Source organism: Muscardinus avellanarius, assembly GCF_963383645.1.
Source record: "Muscardinus avellanarius genome assembly, chromosome: 15".
NCBI classification, from domain to species: Eukaryota; Metazoa; Chordata; class Mammalia; order Rodentia; family Gliridae; genus Muscardinus; species Muscardinus avellanarius.
Window position 1 is genome coordinate 36,066,880 of NC_137801.1, and position 14,600 is coordinate 36,081,479.

At 40.8% G+C, this 14,600-nt stretch overlaps 1 protein-coding gene across 1 annotated transcript in view; it reads left to right on the forward strand.

The window, feature by feature from the left end:
* Window positions 1-14,486, forward strand: part of EML4 (EMAP like 4) — a gene marked incomplete at both ends in the record, with an annotated part of 85,607 nt that extends 71,121 nt beyond the window's left edge. Inside the window, 6 exon segments of the mRNA XM_080711357.1 lie at window positions 327-415; window positions 2,123-2,220; window positions 8,549-8,636; window positions 9,153-9,251; window positions 12,838-12,968; window positions 14,049-14,486. Coding sequence (XP_080567483.1) covers window positions 327-415; window positions 2,123-2,220; window positions 8,549-8,636; window positions 9,153-9,251; window positions 12,838-12,968; window positions 14,049-14,486 — 943 coding nt within the window.
* Window positions 14,487-14,600: the final 114 nt, after the last annotated feature.

The following is a 14,600-nucleotide window of genomic DNA, read 5'->3' on the forward strand; positions in this document are numbered from 1 at the left end:
TGGGCTCATTTTCTTTTCTCCAAGTCTTGTATAATCTTCAAGAACACTGACGCTGCCATCTTATTTTCTATTAAAGCAATGCCTAGCAAAGGGACAGTTGGCATGCAGTAAATATCTAAGAAAGGAGAATGTGACTAGGACCATTTAAGCTTATTTATACTATTCTACCAACATTTTGCAAAATTCACTCTTCTTTAGAAGGAAACATGTCATAAAGATTATTATTGAAATTTCTTAAAATTAAAAATGGAGGAAAAGCCAGGAACCTTTTTTCTTCTATAAATGTGAATATCTGAAGAAAAGTTTTGATTTTACCTTCTTAACAGGTGGTTTGTTCTGGATGCAGAAACCAGAGATCTAGTTTCTATACATACTGATGGAAATGAGCAGCTCTCGGTGATGCGCTACTCAGCAGGTAGGGAAGTGCTTCCCACCTGATCTTCTCATCCAGCGCTGTACTGTAATTGCCTGTCTTTGCTTCTTATTAACTGACTCCTTTTCCTCTACTCTCTGGAGTTGTTAAGAATTAAATACATTTTCCCCAACACCAGATTAAATGCTGCTTTTGGAAACTGCAAAAGATCTGCTAAAGTTAAACAACACCAAACCATCAAGTGAACAGAAATTTAGAATGAACTGTTAAAATTGCATTTACAGTTGAAAAACAGAATAAAGTGCTATCACATCCCCCTTTTTTGGAACTACACACAATTAGAATTTTGAATAGGTATAAGGCAGAATATTACATATAGTTAGCAACCTTTGTATATTAAGATATAACAAATTATAGTAATATTCAAAATACACAAGTACAGTTCTTTAAAATCTAGTTGTGTTATTGGTTACACAGTCAGGATTGGTTTGCTAATTAGGTAAACACTTAGCAGTTCATTATAAGAATTTGGTAACTGCAGTTACCTTTGTTTGAGTAATTCCTTCATTACTGAAAATGGCAATTAAGTTCCCACAGTAATATTTCAGTTACCTTTTCCCATTATTCTTGTGGTTTTGATTCTCACCATTCTGCCACATTTTATTTATAAAAATATGTTCTAATCTCTTTTGGGTCACAATCTGAATGATCCTTTTGATTGCTTCTTAGTTGTTTCAAAAGAAGCACAAAATCCATTGTCAGAGTTGAACAAAGAAAGGAGCCAGGTATGATGGGGCATGCTTGTAACCCATGACTTGGGAAACTGATATAGGAAGATTTCAGGTTCGAGATCAGCCTCAGCAACTTAGTGAGGCCCTATTTGAAAACAAAAAAATAAAATAGGGCTGGAGGTGTGTAGCCCAGAGGTAGAATGTCCCCCAGTGAGGAAGGGAGAGAGGAAGAAAGGGAGGGAGGAAGAGAGAGAACTCTGAAGCTATATACTCAGAAAGAGTCTTCTTAAAAGCAGCAACGTTTTCTCTTTTTCTCCCCCTCCCCCCACAGCAGTACTGGGTATTGAACCTAGGAGCAGTTTACCTCTGAGCTATACCCCCAGCCATTTTTATTTTGAAATATGATCTCACTAAGTTAGTTTGTGCTGGCCTCAAACCTGTGATATCTTCCTGTCTCAGCTTCCCAATTACTGGGATTACAATAGTGAGCCACCGTACCAAGCACGCTAGTCGGTATTTAATGCTGTGATAACAACCACAGCAAATGTAGCAGTTAAAATCCAAAGATCAGTGAACTTCATCAGCCATTTGTGATTAGCACTGGGGTAGATACAATGGAGGAGATCATGAAAGAAGAGAAGATGGTCCCTTCCCAAGACAAACGCCCTGTAATTGAAGAGATCATTTATGCTTGCCAAATTGAGTATATACACCCAGATTGCCATATGAACACTGTGTTCTTCCACCCATAAAGACAGAGTAAGCTCTTTGAAGCCAGCTTTTAGCTAACTAGAAGGAGAAAGGAGGATGGAGTCCCAAGACTTGTGAGCTTTTCCTAGAAGGTATTCTATGTTGAACTAGATTTCCATTTGTTTTTTGAGTGTTCAGATTTGTTAATCAAAATGACAGTTAAATTGATAAAATTTAGCAGTATTATAGAATATTTAGTATAGATCTGGTAAAGTAACAGTCTATCAACTTATTTCTTTAGTCAACTCTTTTTTCTGTTTCATTCTAGATGGTACCCTCCTGGCTGTAGGATCTCACGACAATTTTATTTACCTCTATGCGGTTTCAGAAAATGGAAGAAAATATAGCAGATATGGAAAGTGCACTGTAAGTAGTAAAGTAAAATAAATTAAATTGTAAAATTAGTGCAAAATTTTTACTTCTGTTAAGAGAATTAAATGTTTTCATTAATGTACGGGTCATTATCTATTGTTAACTGCTTGAAACTTTTGTGGGGAGTGAGGCTAATGGGGATTGAACATGGGGGCATTCTAGCTCTGAGCTACAACCCTGGTCCTTTCTTATTTTTTGTTTTGAAACAGTATCTCATAAGTTACCAAGAACTGGCCTCACACCAATGATTCTTCTGTTTCAGCCGCCCAAGTACTGGAATTATAGGCATGAGGCACTGTTACCAGCTTGAAAGCTTAATCTCTATCTTTGAAAACTCAATATTACCTGAAAGAATATTATAGTTCCTTGTGTACTCTATAACATCTTTTGATGGAAGTTTAATATGTGTTTCTTTCTAAACAATGCATATAAATGCACATAAAGTTTTTTTGTTTTGGGGGGTTTTGTGGATCTGGGGATGGAACCCAGGGGCATTCAACCTCTGAGCTACCCCCTCCCCCCGCCGCCTATTTTTTGAGACAGGATCTCACTAAGTTGTGGAGGGCCTCACTAAGTAGCTAAGGCTGTCCACGAACCACGATCCTCCAGTCTCAGCCTCCCAAATGCTGGGATTACAAGCGTGCGCCACCACACCTGGCTGCACATAAAGTTTTAAGGTACTTAAAGCTATTTCTTTATTGGTGGTGGTAGTGGAGGTACCGCTGTTGCTGCTGGGATTTTTATTATTTTATTTTTCTTAAAGCTATTGCTATGGGAAACTCTTAGTATAACACTCTTTGAAAACGAGTTGGTCAGAAATAAAAAGCCTCTAACTTTTAATCTTAGTGTCCTGTGTTCTTTCCCATCCCTGACCCCCTACGATGTCATCTCTCTTATTACTAACAAAGTAATTTATATGAAGACATCTGTGTTTATGTGAACTAACAGAAGCATGTTTTCTGTGTTATGTTGCCCATCTCTAACTTGATTTAGGTTACCATTACAGGGTGAAAATTAGATTAATTTCTGTAGGCAGACCAAGTACTTACTATAGGGCTGGAACTCTACTAACTAGAGAAATTATCTAAGTTCCAGGAACACATGCAAGATGTGTCCCTTTGTTATCAAAAGGTATGTAGGTTGGGGGTGGTGGCTGAGTAATAGAGCTCTTGCCCAGCATGAACAGGGCTATAGATTTATCTGGAGACAGGACAAGATGAGGGTGGGCAGTACAGCACAGTGGATAAGAGCACAGACCACATCAGGCCACCTAGCTTAGAACTTTTTTCCCACAGCCAGACATGGTGGCACACACGTGTAATCTCAGTACTTGGGAGGCTGAGACAGAGGATCAAAAGTTCTCAGCCAGCCTCAGCAACTTGTGAGGCCCTCTGCAACTTAGACCCTGTTTCAAAATAAAAAATAAAATAGTGCTGGGGATATAGCTCAGAGGTAGAATGCCCCTGAGTTCAATCCTCAGTATCATACACACTCAAAAAAATTTCTTTTCCACAAGCTAATTTGCTTTGGCAAATTACTTAAAACTTTTACTTCTGTTTTTCACTATAGAGTGGGGATAAGAGTAGTATTGTTTAAAAACAAGTTAATGCATATAAAGTACTTAGGATAGTGCTTACCACATAAGTACTCAATAAATGTTAGGGTTTCTTTTTTTTATAAAAAATAAAATAAGCCATATGTGATGGCACATGGCCTGTAATCCCAGTACTTGGGAAACTAAGACAGAAGGATCACAGGTTCAAGGCCACCACCAGCAATTAAGTGAGACACTGTTTCAAAAATAAAATATAAAATAGGCCTGGAGGTGTGGCTCGGAGTTAGAATGTTCCTGCATTCAATCCCCAGTGCAACCAAAGAAAAATAGAAAAAGAAGTAGCCTGGTGTATATGTTAGGAAGTTTATTTAGGGTTAGCAAATCATATGACAAGTTAGTGGCAGAGAGCTTCTAGCAATCTTGATGGTAAAACAGTTTATTTTTCTGGGTGTGGTGGCACATGCCTGTAATCCCAGTACTTGGGAGACTGAGACAGGAGGATCACAGGTTCGAAGTCAGGCCTCAACAATTCAGCAAGGCCCTCCAAAATTTAGTGATGCCCTGTTTCAAAATAAAAATAAAATAGGGCTGGTGGTGTAGCTTGGAGGTAGAACACCTCTGAGTTCAAACCCCAGTACCACCACCAAAAAAGGGGGAAAAAATGTTTATTAGTAGGGAATAAAGAAAATAATTATAGTTCTCAGAAACTTGTTTGTTGTTTTTTTTTTGGGGGGGAGGTTATTGAACACAGAGGCACTCTACCTCTGAGGTATACCCTAAGTCCTATTTTACTTTTTATTTGGAAACAGGATCTTGCTAAGTTGCTAAGAGCCTTGCTAAGTTTGCTGAGGCTGACTTTGAACCTATGATCCTCCTGTCTTAGTCTCCCAAATTACTGAGATTACAGGTGTGTACTACCACACCTGGTTCAACACATACTTCTTATAGTAAGCAAAATAAACTTCATTATGAGTCTGAAATTTATTTTGCATATTTTGTACAAAATATTTAGAACGAGAAGTATTTTATTTTTTGTTGGTACTAGGGGTGGAACCCAGGGGCTTTCTACCTCCAGGCTATACTCCCAGACCTATTTTATATTTTATTTGGAAACAGGGTCTCACTAAGTTGCTAAGAGCCTCACTAAGTAGCTCAAGCTGGCTTCAAATCTGTGCGATCCTCCTGTCTCAGTCTCCCAAGCGCGGGAATTACAAGTGTGTGCCACCATGCCCGGCTAGAACGAGAAGTATTTAGATTTCAGATTTTTGGAATTTGGGATATTTACATAGTTATAATGAAGCATCTTGGAATTAGGAATGAAATTGAAGCAAATTTTATTTATATTTCATAAACACATAGCCTGTAACGTGATTGCCAAGTTTAACCCACCTGTTATAGGAGGTCAGGTAGAATTGTCCACTTGTGGTGTCCTGTGGGCACTCAGAAAAGCTTTAGATTTGGGAGCATTTTAGATTGTCAGATGAGGGATGCTCAACATATATTAAAAAACCAGGCTATTTACTATTTGAAAGGAAAGAGACTTGTTTGATTACATACTTTGTATCATATGCTAAAATCAGCTCATTTATAAACTAGTCCATGAGCAACCTCAGAATTGTAGAATGTACCCAAAATATTTTTGTCTATCTTGAGAATGAGTTATTATCCATTTATTTATTACTTTATGTATATGGTACTAGAAATGACACTTGGGCATTCTACCTCTGAGCCACATGCCCAACAGTGTTTTAAGTGTTGTTGTTGTTGTTGTTGTTGTTGTTGTTGTTGTTGTTGTTCTTCTTCTTCTTCTTCTTCTTCTTCTTCTTCTTCCTCTTCCTCTTCCTCTTCCTCTTCCTCTTCCTCTTCCTCTTCCTCTTCTTCTTCTTCTTCTTCTTCTTCTTCTTCTTCTTCTTCTTCTTCTTCTACTGAGGATTGAACCCAGGGGCATTCTACCACAAAAAAGTAAAAAATTTAAATGTCCATGTCTTAATAAACAGAGTATGTTAAGCATGATCTGATCTTGTGGACACACAGTTTTATAGATTTTTGGTGGTGGTACTGGGGACTGAACCCAGGAGCATTCCAGCTCCATGCTACTAGGTTGCTGAGAGTCTCCCTAAATTGCCAAGGCTGGCCTCAAACCTGTGACCCTCCCATCTCAGCCTCATAAGTACTAGGATTATAAGTCCTACCACACCCAGCTTCAACCCTTTTTTTCCCCCCTACCTCTGGGCTATACTCCCAGACCCATTTTATATTTTATTTGGAAACAGGGTCTCACTAAGTTGCTGAAAGCCTCACTAAGTAGCTGAGGCTGGCTTCGAACCCATGCGATCCTCCTGTCTCAGCCTCCCAAGCGCAGGGATTACAAGCGTGCGCCACCACGCCCGGCCTCAACCCTTAATAAACAGATGGAAAAAGCTGGGTTTCAGAGATAAGTACCTTGTAATTAGTCACTTCTTGATACAGGGCAGGTCTAGAACTTCACCAGTTTTCTTGACTCTTAGTAGAGTGTTGTATGATAGTCTTCAGATTTTTTTAAATATATACACATTATTACAATACACTGTTATATTACAATGATCCAGAAAAGAAACAGCAGTGTGTGTCATGGGATAATCAGAATGATCTTGGAAATGTTAAGAAATAGCAAGTTAATGAGTTACGTGAGACTTGTCCTGCTCTAATTAAGCAGCTTTTGTCGTTTTTTGTTTTGTTTTGTTTTGTTTTTGTTTTTTGTTTTTTGTTTTTTGTTTTTTTGTTGTTGTTGTTGTTTTTTTTTTTTTTTTTTTTGGTGGTACTGGGGGTGGAACCCAGGGGCTTTCTACCCCCAGGTATACTCCCAGGCCTATTTTATATTTTATTTGGAAACAGGGTCTCACTAGGTTGCTGAGAGCCTCACTAAAGTAGCTGAGGCTGGCTTCGAACCTGTGCAATCCTCCTGTCTCAGCCTCCCAGGCGCGGGGATTACAAGTGCGTGCCACCACACCCAGTTAACTTTTATCTTTAATGAGTATTTGGAAAGTATTTTTTGAGATACCCTTAGAACCTGTTCAAGTTTAGAATGCTGTTTGTGGTAATAATGAAAGGTTCAACTACTCTGCTTTTCTAAATATTTTTATGACATGAGCTCTGCATTTTATTTTTTATGCATGGTGCTGGGACTTGAGCCCAGGGCCTGTACGTGTTAGGCAAGGGCTCACTGCTGAGCCATCCTTCTGGCCTTCTAATTCTTTCTGTTTTGTGCCTTGCTTCTAGCTGTCATTTTCTCTGTCCTGCCAACTGATCTTACAGTCTTCTATTAATGCCTTTATCTATTTTACTGTCTGCTCTTGCAGAGGACAGGCACAACTAGATTAATCTGCCTCCATCACATGTCTGTGACTTTAGGCAAGTTATCACCCCAAACTTCACCAGAATGTATGGTTACACCGGATGTGGTGGAGCACGCTCGTAATCCCAGTACTTGAGAGGCTGCGACAGGAGGACCGAGGTTCACGGACAGCCTCTGCTCCTTAGTGAGGGCCTTCGTGACTTAGTGAGATCTTCTTTCAAAATAAAACTCAGAGCTGAGGGTGTAGCTCAGATGTAGAATGCCTCTGGGTTCAGTCTCCAGTACAGTAAGGAAAAGAAAAAAGGTGTAAGATTACAATGCACCAATTAAAAAAAAAAAGAAAGAAAAAGAAAGACCTTTTTTCAGTACTGGGGATGGAACCCAGGGCCATTCTACCTCCGAGCTACACTCCCTGCCCTACTTCTTATTCTTTACTTTGAAACAGGGTCTCACTGAGTTGCAAAGGGCCTCACTAAGTAGCTGAGGCTGTCAACGAACTGCGATCCTCCGGTCTCAGCCTCCCGAATCCTGAGATCACAAGTGTGCGCCACCACACCCAGCAAGACTTTTAAAACAAGCAAAAAAAGGGGGCAAAAATTTTTTTAAATTTTAATTCCCAGTGTGTTCATAAAAAGTAGCAAATGATCGCTATTGTCCTGTTTAAAGAAAGTTTTGAGGAATATAGTATTGGGTGATCCCCCACCCCCAGTGTTCTTTGGAGACAGTTGTTCTTCATGTCCTTTCTAACTGCAGCAGGAAAACTACTCTGTATGTTACTTGTAACCAGTACTCAAAATGGCATCACTTTAATAGGGATACCAGTGACTTAAGGCCTGAGGGTATTCCTGTTGCCGTGTCCGCTATGGTACAGGTTTCAGAGACTGTCCTTCTTGGCATGTTCTAGCAGAGGTGGTACCTAGGTAGAGAGGCTGTCAGGATTCTTCTCAGTTCCGAGTGCTTAAGGTATCCGTTTGAGTAAGATCCCTTGAATTCTGCAGCCCTGTTGGAACCCTTCATGGATCACTGGCATCTTCACATATCTACTTCTTGGCTCATCATCTGAGAAGCCGGGTGTGTTGGCGCACACTTGTAATCCCAGCATTTGGGAGGCTGAGACCGGAGGGTTGTGGTTCACAGACAGCCTCAGCTACTTAGTGAGGCCCTTAGCAACACACTGAGACCCTGTTTCAAAATAAAGAATAAAAAATAGGGCTGGGAATGTCACTCAGAGATAGAATGCCCCTGGGTTCCGTCCTCAGTACCGTAAAAGAAAAAGAGAGAAGTAAGGGCAGGCTGCGGGCTCTGTTCAGTTCTAGGGTGACACTGCTCCCTGTCCTTTAGGAATCTGGACAGACGGCTAATCTGACAGCAGCACTGGCTTTGAAACCGCCATGCAAAACTCCACATTCTAACAGTAGGTCCTTTTTCCCTAGGGACATTCCAGCTACATCACGCATCTTGACTGGTCGCCAGACAATAAGCATATAATGTCCAACTCAGGAGACTATGAGATCCTGTACTGTGAGTATGCATGGCCACGTAGGGGCTCAGACGTGTGTGGCAGGGCACAGTGAACAGGCGGCGTGGAATGCCATGGCCCTCCAGCTTGACAAAGCATGTGTTAAACTGAAACTAATGAGAATTTCAAATGTGGCTTATTTCTCCAAAAAAGAAATGAATTTGTTTAATGGTGTAGAACTGAAGGCACGTGTAGTAATAAGAAATCACTCAGTGAGATTGGTGCGGCTCTGAATGATTCTTCATCTAACAATTTTCCTGAAGGCAAGGAGGAATATAATGGGAGAGCATTTATGCTGTTTAGAAGAAAAGGAAACACATCCATGTGACACAATTTGCAGATCTGTAAAACCCTGTTAACACTTTTTTTTTCTTTTTAAATGTTTTTCAGTGTATGAATTATAAAAACAAGTAAACATGGCTAGTTTGAATCAAGATGCATTTTCAAATACATTTGTATTCAAGCACTATGATTATACTTTCTCTTTTATGATTATACTTCTTTTTCTGAATTTAAAGGGGACATTGAAAATGGCTGCAAATTGATCAGGAATCGCTCAGATTGTAAGGACATCGATTGGACAACATACACCTGCGTGCTAGGCTTTCAAGTCTTCGGTAAGAACATGGCACCTCATGTGAAAAAGTGCTGTGAGGTTGTTTTGTTTTGTTGTGTAGGACTGAGGATTGTACCCAGGGACATTCTACTCCTGGACTGATTTTATTTTTTACTTGGAAACAGAGTCTCACTTGAGTTGCTAAGGCTGGCCTTGAAACTGTGATCCTCCTGTCTCAGCCTCCCACATTACTGGAATTACAGGTGTGTGCCACCATGTCCAGCTTGTGGGGGGTTTATTTATACTTGCTTAGATCTGTAAATGGAAAATATTCTCTACATTCTTTAGTTCTGCTACTATAAATGTTACATTCAGAAAAATTAAATATGTTGGAATTGAACAAATGAGGTTTATTCCCTGTAGAATCCAGCACTTTGGTCCCCAGTAAATATGAAAGATTGTTAAAAGGAAAGGAATTTAAATAGCAGTACAGTTTGTCTTTTCTTTTTTTCCCCTCCAAATGAAAATCAAAGATTTTAAAAGCATTTTTTAAGTAGCTTTATTGAGCTAGTTGTGGTGATGCACGCTTGTAATCCCAGTACCTTGGGAGGCTGAGACGGGAGGATTGTAGGTTCACAGCCAGCCTCAACTGCAACTTAGTGAGACCCTGTTTCAAAATGAAAAGGGTTAGGGTTGTAACATGGAGGTAGAATGCCCCTGGGTTGAATCCCCAGTACCACAAAAATAAACAAATATAAATAAATAGCTTTATTGAGAGCTCATTCACATATTGTACAATTCAGTAGTTTCCATATATTCACAGAGTTGTGAAATTGTCATGGTCCAATTGTAGAACCTCCATCCTTCCAAAAGGAAGCCTTCTACCCATTAGCAGTCATTCCATCTCTCCCCTTTTCATCCACTACCACTAATCTATCTATCAGTTTTCTAATTCTGAATAATTGATATAAATGGAAGCACACAGTACGTGATTCATGGAGACTGGTTTCTTTCATTTGGTGTAACATTTTCAGGGGTCACCCATGTGGTAGCATGTCAGTACTGCACTCTTCTTGTGGCTGAATGGTATCTCTTGTATGGCTGTGTACTACACTGTGTTAATCCCTTCACTGGCTGATGGGTACTTGGGTTGTTTCCACTTTTCAGCTATGATAGATAATGCTGCTGTGAACAATCATATGCAAGTTCTTTTGTAGACATGTTTTTATTTCTCTTAGATATATATGCAAGAAGTAGATTGTTGGTCACACGGGTTGTATTACTTTTTTACTTTTTTTTTTTTTTTTTTTTTTTTTTGCATTATTAGGGATAGAACCCAGGGACATTCCACCTCCAGGCGACACGCCCAGCCCTTTTATTTTTTTATTTTTTTTATTCTTTCAGTAAACAGGGTCTCACTGAGTTGCAAAGGGCCTCACTAAGTAGCTGAGGCTGTCCACAAACCATAATCCTCCTGTCTCAGCCTCTCAAATGCTGGGATTACAAGCATGGGCCACCATGCCCAGCTCAGATTGTACCTTTTGAGGACTGTTTTTCAAACTGGCTGCACCTTTTACCCTCTCGCCAGGAGCACATGAAAGTTCTAGTTTCTTCATGTCCTTGCCAACATTCATTATTCTTACTCTTTTGCTTATGGTTGTTCAGTTGTTTCAGCAGCATATGTCTAAATATAAAACCATTTTCAGTCAACATTATCTGAAGATAAAATTTGGGGATTATTCCTAATCTGATGTTTTGGACATTTCTTGGAATCTGTCCTCTGTGACACATTCATAAGCCTCTTCCTATCCTTAGATTCCTTATGAAAGTGCTAAAAGATAAATAGAAAAGTTAAAATAATAAAGCCTTGTTTTGCCAAGAATTAAAGAAATATTTTACTGAGCAATTAAAATATCGTATATGGATATAGCACCAAAATATTAGCAAGTACCCAGAATACTATATTTTCTCTTCAACAGTACATCTCTGTATTCTGATAATTGGGTTTTAAACATGGGTGCTATTAGGATGGAGAAACCTCTGATAGGCTAAGAAGGAATGTAAGACAAAGTAATTCTCACTTGTCCATACACAATTTTATAATTCTGAGTGAAACTTTGGTGGAAACGTTTCTGGTTGTTTTAATGAGACAATATTTATTGTCACAAACTATCAATTAAAAATTTTGTGACTTGCTTAGGAAATTTACCAAAAACATATTTGTTTTATTTTTTGTTGTTGTTTTGTTTGTTTTTTGCAGTACTGGGATGGAACCCAGGGGCATTCTACCACCGAGCTACACCCCCAGCCCTATTTTTTATTTTTTATTTTGAAACAGGGTCTCATTCAGTTGCAAAGGGCCTAAGTACTATCTGAGGCTGTCCACGAACCTCCTGTCTCAGCCTCCTGAATGCTGGGATTACAAGCGTGCGCCATCAGGCTAAACATACTTGTTTTCTAGAGTAGCTTTGCACCACAAGAGGCCAATATCTCAACCCCTAAGTGTTCCATTGTTTTAATGTAGCCTACTAGACGTGCCAAATAATGTTTAACTTGATCACCAGTGCCTCTTAATGATTCAGAAAGTATATATGAGCCAGGCTTGGTGGCACACACTTGTAATCCCCACGCTTGGGAGGTGGAGACAGGAGGATCGCTCAGGTTCGAAGCCAACCTCACTGGCTTAAGAGACCCTGCTTCCAAATAAAATATAAAATAGGTATGGGAGTGTAGCCCGGAGGTAATAGGGTTTCATCCCCAGTACCACCCAAAAAAAAGTAAAAAAGAAAGTACATTTATGTCTCATCTTTAGACATAAATAATGTTTCCAGGAAAATTCTGTGGGATAGCTTGCTAGGCTAGGGAATGGCCTATCCAGCTCCGTAAGAAAAAAGGTCTCCAAAGCCAGGCGTGGTGGTGCATGCCTGAACTCCAATACCTGGGAGACAGACAGAATCACAGGTTGAAGGCCAGGCACAGTAACTTAGCAAGACCCTGTTTCAAAATAAAAAGGGCTGGGTATTTAGCTCAGACATAAAATGCCCCTGGGTTAGATCCCTCTACTAAGAAGAAATGAAAGGAAGGAAGGAAAGAGGGTCTGTCTCAGATTTTCTGGGAGGCATTTGCCTGAAAAGGATCAAGAAGCCACTTTAAAGTCTTGGTACCATGGCTCTATTCTGGCATCTTGCTGTGTAAGTAAGTGAAGCTGGGTGTGGTGGCACAGTTCGTAATCCCAGTACTTGGGAGGCTGAGACAGGCGGATCACAGGTTCAAAGCCAGCGTCAGCTACATAGTGAGGCTCTCAGCAACTTAGTGAGACCCTGATTCCAAATAAAATATAAAATAGGTCTGAGAGTATAGCCCAGAGGTAGAAGGCCCCTGGGTTCCACCCCCAGTACTACAAAAAAAAAAAAAAGAAAAGAAAAGAAAGAGAAAAAAGTAAGTAAGTGATAAATTTGCCTTTCACTAGAAACTTTTTAAATGAAGAGCTTATTTTTGAGGTAAGTCAAGATGATATTAATTTACTAGCACCACCTGCTGGTTACTACTGAGAACTATTAAGTCAGAGTTTCTATCTTGCAGCTCTTTGGATTTAACAGTTACATTTTAGACTAATTTTTCTACACTCCTCTTTTTCCGTATCAAAGGTGTCTGGCCAGAAGGATCCGATGGGACAGACATCAACGCGCTGGTGCGATCCCACAATAGGAAGGTGATAGCCGTTGCTGATGACTTTTGTAAAGTCCATCTGTTTCAGTATCCCTGCTCCAAAGCAAAGGTAACCTCGACAGAAGCCAGTGTCGTAGGCTTACTGTTTGGGAACAAGTCTGTGTGCCTAGCAAGAAGATGTTTGTACAATTGGTGATTCCTTTCTGGGATGCAGTGATGCACAGAGGGAAAACAGGGCCATCTGCAAGGCAGACTGCTTATTCCCTTTCTCACTGGGGAGGAGGAGAAGATAGCTGTGCATATTAGCATCTGCTGATGTTTTATTCCTTTTTGTTGATTATTGAGGTGTGTGTGTGTGTGTGTGTGTGTGTGTGTGTGTGTGTGTGTGGTACTGGGGATGGAACCCAGGGGCATTCCACCTCCGAGCTGCACCCCCAGCCCTATTTTTTAGTCTTTATTTTGAAACAGGCTTTCACTGAGTTGCAAAGGGCCTCACTAAGTAGTAGCCAAGGCTGTCTGCAAACTGCGATCCTCCAGTCTCAGCCACCCAGTGCTGGGATTACAAGCGTGCGTCACCACGCCCAGCTGATTGTTGAGTTTTCTATTTTGAATTTTGGGCAATTTAGTTCTATTTCCTAAATCACCTATAATTCTGCCAATCTGATAAACTCGCCATCTCACAAGAGCTCTAGCAAATATGCTACCTGACATCCAGGAGAAAGAGACATATGTATATATATACATACTTTTTTTTTTTTTTTTTTTTTTGGCGGTACTGGGGGTGGAACCCAGGGGCTTTCTACCTCCTATACTCCCAGACCTATTTTATATTTTATTTGGAAACAGGGTCTCACTAAATTGCTGAGAGCCTCACTAAGTAGCTGAGGCTGGCTTCAAACCTGTGAGATCCTTCTGCCTCAGCCTCCCAAGCGCTGGGATTACAAGCATGCGCCACCACGCCCAGCTGAGACCTTTATATTTTAAACATACGATGTGAAAGTACAGATATCCAGTCACTGTTAAGTTTCTCCTTTCATATAAAGAGGTAAAGGAAGTCACTGCCAGCCCATTCCTCAGCTATGACTTGAGTCACCTGTTCACAGGCCACACTACCTGCCTTCGTCGTCCCGTTGCTGTGAGCAGGATGTAGGCATGAGTATAATTTTCCTGTCTGCTTTATTTCTTGCAGGCTCCCAGTCACAAGTATAGTGCCCACAGCAGCCATGTCACCAACGTCAGTTTTACTCATAATGACAGTCACCTGATTTCAACTGGTGGAAAAGACATGAGTATCATTCAGTGGAAACTTGTGGAAAAGTTATCTTTGCCGCAGAATGAGGTGATAGCAGATACTCCTCTAATCAAAGCCCCCATCTCCTCCGTTGAAAGCGTCATCCAGTCTGATACTCCTCCACTGCCTCCTTCCCAGCTCTTAAACGCAGCAACTGAAGAAGAGAGTAGAATGAGCAGTTCTCCCACCACTTTGGAGAATAGCCTGGAACAGACTGCGGAGCCGAGCGAAAACCACAGCGAGGAGCGGGGCGAGGGGGGCCGCACAGACCTCGGCGCCACCAGCCCGGAGCCGGCCCTGGAGGCGAGGGAGCCGGCCGCCCCTCCCCTGGCCTAGACCGGCTCCTGCGCGGCTTTTCTCCGCTCGGTGTGACTACATGGAAAGTTCAGATAATGGGGTACGCAGTGGTGGAGTCACTGTGGATCAAGAATGTGTTTTCCATACGACGTT